Source organism: Gambusia affinis, linkage group LG08, assembly GCF_019740435.1.
Source record: "Gambusia affinis linkage group LG08, SWU_Gaff_1.0, whole genome shotgun sequence".
Lineage (NCBI taxonomy): Eukaryota > Metazoa > Chordata > Actinopteri > Cyprinodontiformes > Poeciliidae > Gambusia > Gambusia affinis.
In genome coordinates this window covers 26,252,328-26,268,930 of record NC_057875.1, presented here as the reverse complement: position 1 = coordinate 26,268,930, position 16,603 = coordinate 26,252,328, and the positions used below count along the sequence as shown (strand labels likewise).

The 16,603-nt window shown below is 39.6% G+C and overlaps 1 protein-coding gene across 1 annotated transcript; it reads left to right on the top strand.

The window, feature by feature from the left end:
- The first annotated feature begins 114 nt into the window (after window positions 1–114).
- On the top strand, window positions 115–16,516 carry smc1b (structural maintenance of chromosomes 1B). The gene is made up of 25 exons (XM_044125011.1): window positions 115–367; window positions 718–906; window positions 1,568–1,680; window positions 1,928–2,131; window positions 2,825–3,063; window positions 3,179–3,434; window positions 4,571–4,711; window positions 4,838–4,920; window positions 5,035–5,242; window positions 5,330–5,515; window positions 6,510–6,695; window positions 6,779–6,925; window positions 7,024–7,161; window positions 7,642–7,758; window positions 8,663–8,769; window positions 9,581–9,722; window positions 10,247–10,392; window positions 12,123–12,276; window positions 12,359–12,457; window positions 13,106–13,262; window positions 14,154–14,308; window positions 14,541–14,692; window positions 14,798–14,867; window positions 15,790–15,900; window positions 15,978–16,516. The coding sequence occupies exons 1-25, from the start codon at window positions 259–261 to the stop codon at window positions 16,119–16,121; spliced, it is 3,753 nt and encodes a 1,250-aa protein (XP_043980946.1). The 5' UTR covers window positions 115–258; the 3' UTR covers window positions 16,122–16,516.
- Window positions 16,517–16,603: the final 87 nt, after the last annotated feature.

Below are 16,603 nucleotides of genomic sequence, written 5' to 3'. Positions count from 1 at the left end.
GCCTTTAAAAAGTGAATTATATTGAGACATGTCTTTTAGTGACTAAAACAAATATGTAAAAAAAGTAAATAGCCTATTACGGTATTTGCAAGAGGAGTGTATACGGCATAGAAACTTTCCATAACTTTAGAAGCCTAACAACTTTTGCCATTACAGTGTTTTTTGAAAGGTGTGTTTGTTTTCCCGCCTCTGACACTCCGTCTTCTTCAGAAGGTTGTTGCGCAGGTAATTTAGCTGCTGGATGCACCGTGGACCAACATGGGTTATCTCAAACAAATTGATATCGAAAACTTTAAGTCGTGGCGTGGGAAGCAAGTCATTGGACCTTTTATGCGATTTAATTGTATTATAGGCACAAATGGCTCCGGTAAGTGAACCTTTAAATACTTTGCTAACCTTCTTGTTAGCTAGCAAGGTACAAACTGCTAGCTTGTTTAAACTGATGTTGAACTTGTGTTAAGTTTTATGTTGGCCTGCTCAGTTTATTATGATAAAAAGTTATGTTAATGCACTAAGTATGAAGATAACATATAACCAAATTAGAACTTTGGAGTTAAAAGAATATAATTTAGAGAGGAAATAAATATGCTAGCGGAACTGGTTAGCCGACCATTCTTTTTTTTTTCTTTTCTAATGTTACTCGGTGGCCATTTTGGCTGTGTACTATTATGTTATTGAGATATTGTAATTGTTTAATGTATGTAAAATCGCTTAAAGGTAAGTCCAATGTGATGGACGCCCTGAGCTTCGCCATAGGCGAGAGGGTCGCCTCTCTCCGGGTGAAGCATCTGCGGGACCTGGTCCACGGAGCCCACATCGGTAAACCTGTGTCCGATACCGCGCGTGTGGCGCTACGCTTCTTGAATGACGACGACAAAGAGACGGTCTTCTCTCGTACAATAACAGGTTGGTGCAGTAAGTCAATTTAGGCATTCTGAACAGGACGTTTCGTTCAAAGGAATTACCTTAGTGAACAGCAGGTAAAAGTAACTGACACACTAAAACTTGGCATTTTTATTTCAATGACCAAAAACAAAAAATAAATTTAAAGTGTGGTATAATGCCCAGTTAAATGAATAAAAACAAAATACAACTCCTAAGGATTGGCTGGTAAAATTTTATTATGAAAAAAGCACATTTTAAAAATAGCATAGCTACATTTGACTAACTGATGAGCACTGTATAATAAATTTTTGATGACTTTAGTCATCACAGTTGTGATGACTAAAGTTTTTGATCAGTTAACAACATGACTAGGTGATGTGAGTTTAATTTGCATCTGATCATTTTCTTTAAATAATTATTGAGAGGGTTTGTTGGTACTGCTAAATAATTTCTCTGGACAGAAAAAAGATCTTAATTTTGATTCAACCTTACACTTTATCTAAAACAATATAAAATTTTAGTCCTGAACGGGTTTGATTAAACCCATTTACATTTTGATAAACAGTTAAATTTTGTACAGTTCTGAGATTGCACACATCCTGCCCCCTTCATCATTATGGATAGATAAGAGTGCCATAAAGTATCCTTCACTACTTTTTTTTTTTTTTCTTCATATTTCCAGGGGACTCTTCTGCATATCATATTAATGGATCTCATGTTTCGCATGCTAAATACATCGAGGAGCTTGAAAAGATTGGCATTGTGACCAAAGCTCAGAACTGTGTGGTGTTCCAGGTAAGATGTTAAGATGTTTTAACATTGTAATTTGATTCTTTTTCTTTTCCAAAAATTTAATTTTCATCCCTGCCCTAATTCAGGATAGTGATATTTTAATGGTCTAATCATTACACACATCTTTACAAATGATAACGGCTGAAAGCTGAATATGTAAAAGGCTAAATTAAGAGAAACGGGACAAAAAGTGGCATGAAATGGAAACGGTGGAGAAAGTAAAAATGTAATTCACCTTGTTTCTCTGTAGGGGGCGGTGGAGGCCATAGCGTTGAAGGATCCAAAGGAGAGGACTAAGATGTTGGAGTGCATCTGTCAGTCCAAGCAGTATGCTGCAGAATACAAGACGAAGAAAGAAGCTCTGATGAAGGCCAAGGAGGACACACAGTTTCACTTCAACAAGAAAAAATCGGCCACTGTGGAACGGAAACAGGTGTCCCTGGAAAAAGTCGAGGTGAATAACTTTTAGTTTGTAAAATTAGCAACTATTTCACCTGCAAGCTAATAACCTGAAAACAAAATAAGTTTTCTATATGGTGTAGTTGTGCTACATTTATTTACAGGGTCTCATTAAAACATCTTAAATCAATTTGTCTAAAATTAGAGCCTTGAAATAACTTAAACTAAATAAAGTAGGTTGGCCATTAATATGCTAATTGTGGGTCTTCAATTTTGTGGGCCTTTTCTGTCAGGCAAAAGTTTGAACAGACATCTTCACTGCCTTCTTTGACTAAAGACGGTTGAGGCTACTGCTAACCAGGTGCTAATATTCCCTTGCTAGCTAATTAGCTAAAATTCATCGGCTGTTGGCTGGATGAAGTTCGTACATTTCTCTGGAGACACACATCTTGAATTGCGTAATAATTTATTTTTCAAAATAGTTGTAAAAACTGAAATTAGAGTTGGCCAAACCAGAAATAAATCCTGATTAATTTTTCTAGTTGGAGCTAGATTTTTATAGTGTAAAAGTAGAAAAAAAAACGGGACTGAAAAGATTAATTTTGTTCTTAATCTAAATGTGTATCTTGAAACCTGGTGAGTTGTGGGTTACTCCAATAATGTGACCCAAATTTTTCACTAAAAATCTGAAATCTTTCCTTCATATTTGGTCTGGTCAAACTCCTAACCGGCACATCCCATATTTCAGGCTCAGAAATACCAGGACTTGGTGGATGACCTGAACCAAAAACGTCTGCAGCTGAGTCTTTTTGAGCTTTATCACAACGAGAAGGGCATCGATGCCATCAGCGACACCCTGAGGGGGAGGAAGGAGGTCGCAGCGGAAATGAACCGGGAGTTAGGTGCTGCGGAGCAGAGCGTCAAAGCCCACAAGAAAGAACATGGACGCCTCACTAGAGAGGTGCAGCACATGGAGAAGGAGATCCGGTGTGTTTGTCGTGACGGCATTAAAAACTTTTTTCTTTTTTTTTACAGCTTTGAGTAACATCATGTTTCGCCTTTGCGAAATATTAATCTTCTCTGCTGTTTCCTTGTGGCGAAGTGGTCAGGAGCAAGTCCTGACTCAGTCCAGGTCGCAGTACATCAAAGCCAAGGTGAACTCGTCCCATCACGTGAAGAAGGCCGACGAGATCTCCGAAGCCGTGAAGAAGAAGAGGCGGGCGCTGGCTGCCAAGGAGCAGCAGCTGGAGGAGGGTCGGCAGGAAGTGGCCGAGCTCCAGAGGGCCTGGAGGATGTACGAGAAGCAGACCCAGGAAGGAGTGGCGAGGGGGAGAGACATCAGTCTGGATGAGGATCAGGTAACCATGCATGAGCCGGTGTGCAAACACTGTTCATAAAATTATGATGGAAAGATTCAATTTTTAAGTTTCAAACCTTTCTTTTAGAACAAGAAAGGTTTGAATCTTGAGACACATGTATGAAGAAAATTTATTAATTGTATAACTTCAGTGTAAATAATTCAAAAATAACTACATTAATTTGCAAGAACACATTTCAACCTTTTTTTTTTAAGAAACTAAAGCCCATTCTTGCATTCGTAAAGCAGTTGAAAGCGTCAGCTTCATGTCCTTGCGGATGAATGTGGCATCAGCCTTCATTAGTTTCTGGAGTTGCGGAGAATTTAGAGTTTCAAACCCCTTCTCGAGCTGCATTTGCCTTGGGGGAGGCACAGACTGCGTTTGAGTCTCATGTTTCATTAAAAGGCTTCAGCGACCCACAATAGTGGGTAATTGTGTTTCCACAATATTTCTCCTCCACATAGCAAAGCTTGCAAACGTCTCAGTTCTTATCCAGTTCATTGTTTAAATCCAAGATGTTTTCAGACATCTGCCTTCGTTTTGTTTTGTTACGCTACTCACAAACCTATGTTTAAAACGTCTTTAATTCATGTATCTAAAATCTTTTCTGAGACAAAAGTTTGAAAAGATGTGTGCATACATCTTTATTTCAGTTTAACTCAAGACAGTTGATGATGTCACAGTTGCTAACTAGCTGCAAGTATACTCTTGCTCACTAGCATTTTTACATCTATCATTGGGGAGGAACAAACGGTGATGGAGCCACTTGGAGTGAAACCCAACACAGAACAACTAAAGTTTAATATTTTTCAAATTCCTTGCTGGTCACATAAAAGGGTGGGTGCATTTGATGCAAGAAAAACTTTTAATCTTTGCATTATGGGGGTAAATAAGGCTTTAGAGGAGACATGTCAAGTGTGCTGCCTAGAGCCATTAAAACAGACCTCAGACCGGATCCCCAACCACCAGCTATATTTGCAGTTTATTTTGTCTTAAATTCCATTGAAGATGGCATTAAAATTGGCCTTTAAAGGTCTTAAATTTGACTTGCTGAAACCTGGAGATACCGTGGAACTGGAGATGGTATCCAGGAGCGATAATAATGAAGTCTAAAACCACCATGTTGTGTGTTCCAGCTGCGTCAGTACAAAGCACTGAAGGAGCTGGCCCAAATGCAGGGCGCTGTCCTCTGCCAGCAGGCCGACAAGATGCACTGGGAAGTCAGAGCAGACAGTGAAAAGGTGCTTTTTGACCAGCGCAGAAAGAAGGAGATAGAGGTGCGCTTTATTTTTCCACGTCGTAAGAGCTCCATGATGCTTTGACGATAGCTGCATGGTCATAAATCTCTGAGAAATATCTCTGGTAAATACTCTGTGCTTCAATTGAAACATCATATTTTGCAGGTCGCCATCAGAAACAACCAAACTCACCTGGAAGAATTCATGAGTAGAGCAGAGAAACTAGAGGAGTACACCCAGAAATGCAAGTAGGTCAAATATATTTGGTCTCCAAAACAGAATTTAAATTATTTTTCATATTCTGGGAAAGCTTGATTTTATTTAACTAGAAGGAAAGTGCAACATACTAACTTTTGACCCAGGAAGTCGCTTGAAGATCTTGATGAGCGGCAGCAGAGCCTGACTGCAGAGCTTCAGCATGTGACCCAGCGTGGAGAGGAGGTGAAGCAGGAGTTGGACCAGGTGATGGAGGAGCTGAGGAGCGCTCGGCTGGACAGCCACGAGAGCAAGAGGCAGCAGCAGCGCCGGGAGCTGCTGGAGAAACTCCGCAGACTCTACCCTCAGACGGTCGTAAGACCAAAACCACGACGGCAGTAAAACAAACCCCACAGTGGTCCGGTTTGTCGCAAACTATTTGACCGCTTTGTGCTGTTTCAGTTTGGGCGCCTGTCCGACCTTTGCAGCCCGGTCCACAAGAAGTACCAGCTGGCCGTGACCAAAGTGTTTGGCAGATACATGAACGCTATCGTAGTGTCGTCTGAGAAGGTCGCCCGCGACTGCATCTCTTTCCTAAAGGAGCAGCGGGCCGAGCCCGAGACCTTCCTGCCCGTTGACTACCTGCTTGTACGTCACGTCGTTTCCCTACAAACTGGTCGACAGCAGTAGTACAGAAACTTAACTTATGGCGCTTACTGAAGTAACAGAAGTTGCCGTTCGTACGGCTGTTTGAAATTCCTGAAAATGCTTCAGTTTCAACGTTTCAAGGGTTGGAAAGTCCTCGATTTCTGCCAATAATCTGGCAATGCAACAAGACATTTGGTGCAGTTCTAGGTTCACTGGCAGATTATTTCTCTTATAATTAGTATTTTCATCACTATTAAGGAATTGACATAAAACAAGCTCCTATATTGTGCTGAAAAGTTACTTCTGAGTAAGTTTCGTCTTATTTCAAGTACACTAAGATATTTACACAAAAAAATACTTGGTAAAATTTCCTGTTTTTGCACCGTTGAGCTATCAAAGTGATGGACTCAGAACTGAGCCTCTAGAGCAGGGGTGGGCACTCCTGGTCCTCGAGGGCCGGTGTCCTTCAACTTTTAGATGTATCTCTACTTCAACACACCTGAGTCAAATAATGAGGTCATTAGCAGGACTCTGGAGAACCTGACTGCACTTGGGAGGTGATTCAGCTATTTGATTCAGGTGTGTTGGACCAGAGAGACATCTAAGAGTTGCAGGACACCGGCCCTCGAGGACCAGGAGTGCCCACCCCTGCTCTAGAGTCACTTAAAGACAATCACAAAGTCAGTCTTCTATCACCTGAAGAACATTTCTAGGACTACAGATCCTTGACATTGATATTCAGACTGCACACTTTTGTAATAAAGTGATGTATAACGTTTGATTAAAGCCTAAATTTGGAAAACCAGATATCGTCATACACCTAATAAAACGACAAACGCCATGTTTTCTCACTGTCAAAGTTAAATCAGACTAAACTTTTAGTTCCTTTCTATTGTTTTTATCTCTAAAGTAAAAGGAGAAAAAGCTGCAAGTGTTTGAAATTGACTGTGGGAAAAGCAGATGAACCCTGACCCACGCTCCCCCTGGTGTTCAGGTGAATCCCCTGAACGAGCGCCTGAGGGAGATTCCAGGAGTCAAGATGGTGGTGGATGTGGTGCAGGTGAACGCCGGCAGCGCTCAGCTGGGGAAAGTGGTGCAGTACGTCTGCGGCAACGCCTTGGTGTGCGAGACCATGAGAGAGGCCCGCAGCGTGGCCTTCGACAGACCCGACCGAGTCAGAGTAAGCCCGAGCGGAGCTGGTTTCATGTTGCGTTGCGCCGCTGTTCCTTAAGAATATGTGCTAATCGCCGGTATGGGCTGCAGACGGTCACCCTGGATGGGACGCTGTTCAAAACATCCGGCGTTATCTCCGGAGGCTCCAGCGACCTGCGCACCAAAGCTCGCTGCTGGGAGGAGAAGGACATGCGCCGTCTGAAGGAACACAGGGACCGGCTGATGAACGAGATGCGCGTCAGTCGACTAAATAAATCAAATGAAATGTTTTCACCTCGTTTGTGTCCTCTTGCTGCTGCTCTTCAGATTAATCGTTAATCTGTCTTCTTCTTCAGGACTTGTCGAGACTGAAAAGGAAGGAGGCTAATTTAAATCAGATGTTTGCTGAGTCTCAGGGAGCCCAGACCCGTCTGAAATACACCCGGACGGATCTGGAAATCCTCCGGAGTAAAACCATCCCCAAATGCCAAGCGGTAGGAACACAGAGCTGCTGTGAGGTCTCTTTTCTGACAGCTGGATACACATCTGCTGTTTGTTCACCTCAGTCACTTCTAAAGGTGCAGAAAAAAACGGATTCTATAGAGAATCGCAATTCCTAGTCCGGATCATTCTGAATCAATTCAAAATGCTCATTGCGATTTTAATATTAAGTTGTACATCTTTGCCGCTCCTATTTGCAAGTGTGCTGCATACCACGTTACATGGCCATCGTATCTATTAAGAATAATTCTATAGTATTTTTTATTCAAGTAAAAGGCAGACAGTTGAGCTAACTTAACTCTGGTTTCACTTACAGAATTTTATGCACAAACGAATTTTGATATAAACTGATTTGATACAGTGTGGAAACTTATAGAATTGTAAAATTGGAATGGAGACACTGAAAGATTCTCCTCTCAGTCACTGCAGGTCAAACGTGTTGATGTCATTTTTGTGCCTCTGACGGGTTTCAGGAGATCTCCCGTCTGGAGAGCGAACTATCAAACCTTGAGTGTCAGCTCGAGATGCAGCAGGAGGATCTCGAAGCGAAAGATGCGGAGATGAAGAGAATTAGAGAACAGATCGATCAGGTGCAGCTTCTCCAACACTTTTACACGGCTTTGAGACAAACACATTTACATTTAGAAAAGAAAACATTTTAGGTTGCTTAACTCTGGAAGTCCTGGGTTTTAACTGTGCAACTAACGATTAATTGATTAATTGTATACAAAATGGCACATGCTATAGATTTATGTTTTTTTAATTAACCACTTAAACTTATTTTATGCTGTAATAGAAAAACATTAAAAGATTCAAATAATTTGATCCCTTTCTTAAATGAGAAAAGAAAAATTTTATTGCCTAAAATGCAACAACATAGCATTACTAGTTAATTAATTCAACAATCCATTAATCACGATTAATCGGTTCAGCCCTATTGGAAAATGAATACAAGGAACTGACAAGACTTTGTTTTAAGTTTCTGTACTTTTATTTTTAATTTTTTTTTTAAAACCTCATTTGTAGTTGTGTTTTGTGTACAGTGGACTGCTAGTATTCACATTTGCAAACTCTTAAAACTCCCTCCAGAAACTTTTACTGCCTGTTTTAATAGTTCACACATCAAATATAGACTAATGTGCAATCAGATGCTGATTGGAAACCCTCTTAGCGCTAGAATATAACAGAGTCTTCCTTATTTCCGCTCTTTGAGGGTTCGGCCAATCAGCCCCAGGGAAAATAAATGCAGCGCCTGGATTGGCTATTTTGCAAAGGCCAGCCAATCACACCTCAAGTAGAAGTTCTGGCTTCCCAAGCTGCATTTACTTTCAACGATTTTGAATATGGAAAATTAGTAATTTTTCACACATAACATTTCTTCAGATTGGCACTATTCTATTATTATTCTATCCTATTCATAGCTTGCGTAAGGAAGGTAACTGTGCTTGGGATCATGTCATGTTTGTTTTAACTGTGTGGATGTTGTGTTTTTAGATTGATGACATGGTGTTTGCGGACTTCTGCACTAAGATCGGCGTGGAAACCATTAGAGAGTTTGAGCAGGAACACTTGAAACAAAAGGCGGAGCTCGACAAGAAACGGTAAAACATATGTGTGTGTTTACATTGTTGAATGTATGAAGTGTAACCTGGTTAATCTAGTGACAATTAGGAAGAAATGAGACAGAAAAACTCCTCCCTTTACAAGTTTCTCCTGTTTTTCATCAAATTAATGTTAAAATCTATCAATAAGAGCTGGAGTAGACATAAAAATCAGTCTAAAAATAATCATTTAACGTATAAATCCATCCAGACTTGGTCTTATGTGACAAAGTCATTGCCTCCCTCATTTTTAGTTATGAAATATCTCCCATCATCCCACTTTTTTTATTGAGTTTAACCAAGCAGGTCCGATTACTGTTGGACCTATATGAGCCAGAGGTCATTTAAATAAAACCTCTCCAACAGGAAGTAGGCTAAAGGAACACATCAAGGTCAGAGGTCAATTTAAGAGTAGAGATAAAGCTTTTACACAGAAATATTAAAATGCACACAGAAACTCAAAGATAGACCCCTTAATAACCTGTTTAGACAGTTTATCAGAAAAAATTACACTCCACAGTCAAAGTGGCTGAAATGAAAATAGTTGTTGAACGAAGGGCTCTGTAACCAATTATGTTGAAGGAGCTTTTGCTTTAAATACTTCTTTAATAAGTGAAATCATTTAAAAACTCTTTTTGAATTGACTCTTTAAGATTAAAATTGGTTGATGATCTGAAATCTTCAAAAGGAAAATACAGTTTTACTGCATTAAATATTTCAATTTGGCCCCTAATCTGCCCCTCTGAGGAGCCCTTTTGTATTGAAGATTGTTCACACTGTGGACTCGAGATTCACCTTTCTCTCCCCGAAGGCTGGAGTTCGAAGGTCAGCAGGCCCGCTTGAACGCTCAGCTGGAATATGAAGCAAAGCAGCTGGCTCAGGAGAGGAAGAAACTCGGCAAAATGGAAGACACCATCAGGCAGGAGGAGCAAGCCACGGTGGAAAGCAGAGAGGTGGATTCACTTTGTGGCGTAGCCACAAAGAGAAGTAGGAGTAAATAGTTGCTGCTTTTCCATTGACCTTAAAGTTGCGTAAATTAGAAAGTTGAATTCGCTCAACGGAAACCCGGCAATCTGGCAAAATCCTTTTCCATAAGAGGTTTTTGTGCTGGGATGAGGTGGTTTATCGAAATTAGTGGAAAAGATTGAAACATCAACCTGATGTGACTGCTAGAGGAAGAGATGGATAGCACGACAGGAAGTGGCAGAATGATGATGGCGTGGTATGTTTTCAAATGACTTATCTCATGAACAAACTTACTCGCATGTAATTTTAATGTTTCTTACTTTTTTCGACATGATTGACCAAACTGTGGACCAAATTTTACGCACATTTTGTAATGGAAATGTGCAGAACAAGTTGCCCAAACTTCAGTTTCCTCCCTTTGGTGTTGTTGTCGATGTGTGACGACGAGCATTTAGCTTCGTGTTGTTTATTACCTGCTCTTTCAGCTAACCTTCACCGATTTTTTCCGCAGGTTGAGAACAATCTCCTGGAGACCGTAGAGGAGTATCAGAATAAGCTTCTGGAGATGAAGAACGAGCTTCTCCTTAAAAAAAACCAGGTGGCCTCAGTCAAAGCTGAGCTCAACCAGAAAACTCAAAAGCTGCAGGAGAAAAACAAGTAAAGCTCCCTCCAGTACCAGCACTTTCTCATCCCGTTTAAAGCAACCTGTCGCTGCTAAGAAACGCCGACCTATTTGTACAGCTGCTGTGTCGTCCTTTTGTTTTAAAACTTTTAAACAGTCCACAGGCGCGCTGAAGTTTCCAGTATGTTTTTACTCTTGAAAATAATTTGGATATAAGATTTCTTGACTTCCAGAAGTAGTTAAACATTGAATAAAAATTGCATTAAAATGTGTGAATGAAATCATAATAGGATATTTTGGGCCTGCTGATATTTTACTACCAGGTTTCATTCTATATTTAAGGATATTCCTCCAAACTTTTAAATTCATAGCTTCTTCAAGGTCTACGAGTTTCATGTGCAAGTGTATAAATTCTGTTTATTTTAACACAGAGATGGTACAAAATGTAAGTTATAATTTTACAAACTTTAAAGAAAATACTATAATTCATACATAGAGGTTTAATCCAGAGGTTCCCAAACAGGATTAGCTTCTGTGTTGGGACCCACAAACAATGCTAGAAAATATGTAGAGAAAATTTTACTTTTAGAAAGTTTCTTTTAATATGAATGAAATACCTTAAAAACATGCGTATCCATCCATCCATTTTCTAATGCCCTTGTCCCTAGTGGGGTCAGGAGGTGCTGGTTCCTCTCCAGCTAATGTTCTGGGCGAGAGGCGGGTTCACCCTGGACATGTCGTCAGTCTGTCGCAGGATGTATATACATAAATATTGCATAAATGCTGCCTCGTTTCTTCTGATTTTAACAAGCCAAGCTATGCTAGCTTGAGGAGCAAAGCAGCTTGACAAATCTGACAGCCAATCAGAAGGATGAAGCGTGGCAAATAACTTTTTAAATGATTATTTTAACTTATGTTCTTTAATAATGCTTGAAAAAAACAGATTAGACTTTATGATGAAAATTATCTGATGAAAAACATGGTTTTATTTGTTGTTTTTGCCTCTTTTTTTTTTTCCTCTCTCCCTCCAGTTTTCTGTGGCCTCTCTGGCGCCCCCTGGTGTTTTATTTATGCCACATCAGAACTCTCACAGACTACCTCATTTTAATGAGTCAAAAATCAGACCCAGCCTGTAATCGATGCTGAAAAAAAATCCCTCATTGATCATATAAATGAATAAATAAATGCGACTTTTAATTCAAAATCAGCTGCAAGCTTTTATATCATTATTATTTGTTTATTTCAGGATCCCCATTAGTCTCTACCTCAGTACAGACTATTCTTCCTGGGGTCCACACCACAAATCAGTGCAATAAAAATCATGTTTTTACAAATATTACAAAAGAAGACAATAAAATACCTTAAGACACAAACAAGATCAAAACATCAAATACAAATTAACCGCCTCAACAATTTTAACATTTTAACGAACATTACAAAAGGACATCATGAAATACCTTAAAACACACAAGCAAAATGAAAACACAAAATTTCAACAATCTCAAGGGTAGGTTAAAAACAAACTAATGATTTTCACCATCAACCATTTGCCTGTTTTTACACCAGACTGTACAAGAAGCATGTTGACGGGTGTAACAAAGGGTTTGGTCGAGGTGGAATTTGAAGTATGTTTGAGCAAATTCTAATATCTATACACTACTGAAGTTTTACGTTTTTATAGTCTAATGATCCAGAAAACTGCTGTTGGTGTTTTTGAGAGCATCGTTGGCATCCAAGGTGTTTTTCTGCTGTGCCGTGCGTTCAGAGAGCTGACGAAGCTTCAGCGCGAGGTCATGTCCGCGGAGACGGCCTTGGAGCAGAAGCGCATGGCTCGACACAACATGCTGCTCGCCTGCAAAATCCAGGACCTGCGGATCACCATGCTGTCAGGCAGCCTGGACGAGATCAGCGAGGTGCAGGTGGGACTTCTGTTTCAGAAACTTGACTGGCTACGGAATGAAACCGGAATAACATCAAACCCTTGTACTTGTCGTTTTGCAGCTCATGACGGATTCCGAAAGTACGACAGCCACGATGGACATTTATGAACGAGAAGCTCAGTTCGTTATTGATTATTCCGAGCTGGAAGAGGAGCTCACGGTGAGACGAGGGTTATGATGGCGTGGGGTTTTTCACTACAGCTTAGTTTTATTTCATTGGTTTGTCTGATAGTTATTTTTAGTTAGTTTTTCGAGTGTGTTTGATAGTTTTTCTTAGTTACTATTGGTTAAATATTGTTTAGTTTTTACTAGCTATGCTAGTTTTAGTTTTTTCATACTTTGGTTCATTTTAGATGCAGAATTCAAAAAGATAAAAGTATGGTATTGTGGTTATGTATTCATGGATTGGGTAATGAATACATAACTGACTGTGGAGTTTTCTCCTAACATTTGCTGTCACCATTTTGTCTACTACTGTTTGTGTGGGGTGGGAATCAGCTTCTCATCAGTTCGAAAGGCTAGTAAGTAGATCCAGAAATACAGAAACGGAGGATATTGTAGCTATAATTTCATTTTGTTTTACTTAGTTTTGTAATCTTACATTATAGATCCAGTTAATAATAGTTTGTATTTCGGTTAACAAAAACGTTTTCTCAATTTTTTTTTTTTTGTGTTTTTTTGCGATTTGGTTAGTTTTAGTTGACTGTAATAACTAAAATTCAGCAGGGTGAGACAGCAGCTGGATTATTTTTCCACTCAAGTTCAGTTTAACGTTCAGGTTGCGTGTAATGACTGTATTTATTGACAGCACCTGCTTGACAAGGAGCAGCTGGAGGCGCATATGGAGAAGCTGAAGGAGTCGGTCTCCTCTCTGGAGGAAGTGCTGCATCGCACCACTCCGCCTAACCTGAAGGCTCTGGAGAAAATGAGGGAGGTGAAGGACAAGCTGCAGGGAGTGACTGAAGGTGGTTTCATCTTCCTGTCGTTTTGTGTCTTTGCTCTTGAGTTTTGCCTTCTATCACGGAGATATTGACAGTATTGATGACATAATATCTCCCAAGATATACTCGACCAAACCCCCGAAAAACAAAGGTCTGTTCAACTGTAGGGAGCTGAAAGAAGTACTTTGTGAAACTGTATTAGGGCTGTACTTTCTGTTGAGATATGCAGAAAGTTTTCCGGTTCAGATTTGGCTTAATGTTACACAACAACGGCCTTCTGTACTTTAAAACCTGCTGTACTTTAAAAACATAAGCACATTTGGGGAAAACAAAATTCAAATAACCTTCCCAGCCAAGTTAAAGTAACATTTATATTGTGACCAGTTCTGGTCTTCACTTGGAACTGTTTTGTGGCGACGTATTTCTTATCTTTCGATGCACGTCAGCGTGTTTAAAAATGTGTCTAAAGGTGAAGATGTCAAGCAGAATCAGTGGAACGTCAAGTCATCGCATCTTCAGAGTGTGTGTGTGTGTGTGTGTGTGTTGCTTTTGATGCACTTCCTGTCTCAGCTATGTGTGTGTTTTGGGTTCAGATATGTAGCTTTCACAGTGTCCACTTTAGCCATGAATAGAATAGAATTGAATGTTTGTCGCTGTATACAGTGAGTTGCATTGGTTCTGTAACTTATTTATCAAACTGTTATTGCTACAGTGCCAAGTGTAAAGTAAGTCTACCTCATTTTTATTTGGATTACTAAACCGGACGATGTTCACATATTACATATAAGAACCATTGTCTCGTTATTTAGAAACAATAGTTTCCAAGTAAATTTTCTAAAATACATGTTTAGTTTTAGTTTTACTCTGACAGTCGATAAGTGGGCGCTAAACTTGGACTTTCTCTTCCTCACCCAGCCTTTGACGCCAGCACCAGGGCAGCCAGGAGGTGCAACCAGGAGTTTGAGCAGGTCAAAGCTCAGCGGTTCCACCTCTTCAGTCAGTGCTTTGAGCATGTGCTGCTCGTCATCGATCAGATCTACAAACGGATATGCAGAAACAGGAGTGCCCAGGTGAGAGCAGCCCATACAAACCCCCCCTCTGAGGACTGCAGGTGGTGTAAAACTCAAAACCACAGCAGACACAGGAACAGGTCGGCCATCTTTTTCACTGCTCACGTTTTCTCTGCGACCAGAGACATCTTATTTGCTGATTTTTATTTATTTATATATTTTTTTTCGTCTGTTCTTAAATGACCATGTCTGAGTTTGATCTTTACATGAACATTTTCCATGGTGTCGCAAGGCCATTCTGAGTGCCGAAAACCCAGAGGAGCCATATTTAGGTGGCATCAACTACAACTGTGTGGCTCCAGGGAAGCGCTTCATGTCCATGGACAATCTGTCTGGTGGAGAAAAGGCCATCGCTGCTCTCGCTCTGCTGTTTGCAATACACAGGTAACCCGGGTTACCAGGTTCAAAGAAATCACTTGCAAGGTGTTATTATTATTGTTGTTTTTCTGTCCATCATTAATAAATCAAGTCTTGTGCCTCTTCCTGTAGCTTCCGTCCAGCTCCTTTCTTCATCTTGGATGAGGTGGACGCAGCTCTGGACAACACCAACATCGGCAAGGTGCAACCCTTGTTGCCATGGCGAACGCATCTGGACAAAAACAGCAATAAGCAGAAATAAATAAATGGCTCCATGAAGTCATTTATGTGTTAACTATTGCATTCAAAACATAAAACAATAAGAACTTTCAGAAATTATTTGCTTGTACAGAGTAACGGTGTGTATTTATCATTTTCAACAATATTAGTTTAAATATTATTTAATTATATAAATATGCAAATTAGAAAGCATGAGTGTAAAAATGCAAAGAGGAAATGTTAGGGGAAGAAATAAACCAATGAGTAATTTAAAAAAGGGACAGTAAATTTAAAAAGTAGTAATTAAATATAGAATATGACCAAAAAAAAAGAAGTTAAAGTAGTAAAACTAAAAAAGTATTAAATGCTTAGAATATGGGAAGAAAAAAATAATAAAATAAGAAGTGAGTCAATTAAAAACAGTAAATAAATATTTTTGATATGGGGTAAAAACGAAAACAATTAAATGAAATTGTAATAAAAAATATGGGAGGAAGAAAGAGGGAACAAATAATGAAACAAAATGCAACAGTAAATTTAAAAGAAATCATTAAATATACAATATGAAGAAATGAGGAAATAAAGGAAGCCGATAAAAACAGTAAAATTGTAAATGAAATGGAAAATTAAATAATAGTGATGCTAAAATTCGTATTGTCGAAAACCATAAATATTTGTTATGCTGTGTAATCCAAAAACCTGGGATCGTTCTTATTTATTGGATTCGATATTTAGCACATAAATTATCAAGCCATTTATTTACTTTTTGTTTATCACCAATAAAGTCCGGATCCGTCCTCCATGTACGCTGCAGGCGGGACGCCGGCTGTTGGGCTTTAGCTGCTGATACATTAGTTGGTAAAACTTCTTTTCAACTTGAGTACCGTGTTGTGATTTGCCTCCAGGTGACGAGCTTCATCAGAGAGGAGTCCAGAGAGAACATGCAGATCATCGTCATCTCCCTGAAGGAGGAGTTCTTCTCCAAAGCTGACGCCCTCTTGGGAGTCTACTCTGAGGTGGGACACATTTTCCACGTTGTTTATTCAGTGGAGATGCGTCCGCACTGATGGCTTCTTTTTCTCGCTTTTCCCAGTTGGATGGTTGCATGTTCAGCCGCGTTCTGACCCTGGACCTGCGTCCTTACCCTCTGGCTGAAGAGGAGAGCGACGGCGAAACGGACAAGGAGACCCGAGCAGACAGAGGATCGGAGTCCTGTAGCCCGGAAGTTCCTTCATGAACGAAATCATTAGTTTGCAGTTCAACTCTGTTTAGAAAAAAAACGTGTTCTTATAGTTTGACTTTGTTATTGCGAAATGGTAACAACTATTTTCTGTTGCTAGTTTTGTTTTTACTAAAGCGTGTTAGTTCGCAGTTCCTTGAGCGGTAAACTGAAATCTACGGGTGTTTACCGTTGATCGACTCGCTTTAAGAACTGCTTGTGGGTCCAATTCTGTCATCTATAGTCAGTAACATGACAGGAAGTTCAGGAAAGAGTTCAGGTTTAAATACAGTTTTAAAAAACAAAGTTTTTTTATATTATTTTTATTGGAAAAAAAATAAATTCATGTTTGTAATGTGTTGCATTTAGGGTTATGCTGTAAACATGACTCCTGTTTATTAAAAATACATTGACAAAATATTCTGATATATTTCTTTAATGATTGAATCATTTTATAATGTGGGAGATAAAGCAGAAAGCTTATTAATGTTATTATTTGT

Coding starts and splice junctions, on each gene's coding strand:
- smc1b (XM_044125011.1), top strand. CDS start 259: ATGGGTTATCTCAAACAAATTGATATCGAAAACTTTAAGTCGTGGCGT. Junction 6,696..6,778: donor ACAGACCCGACCGAGTCAGA/GTAAGCCCGAGC, acceptor TATGGGCTGCAG/ACGGTCACCCTGGATGGGAC. Junction 12,277..12,358: donor ACGAGATCAGCGAGGTGCAG/GTGGGACTTCTG, acceptor GTCGTTTTGCAG/CTCATGACGGATTCCGAAAG.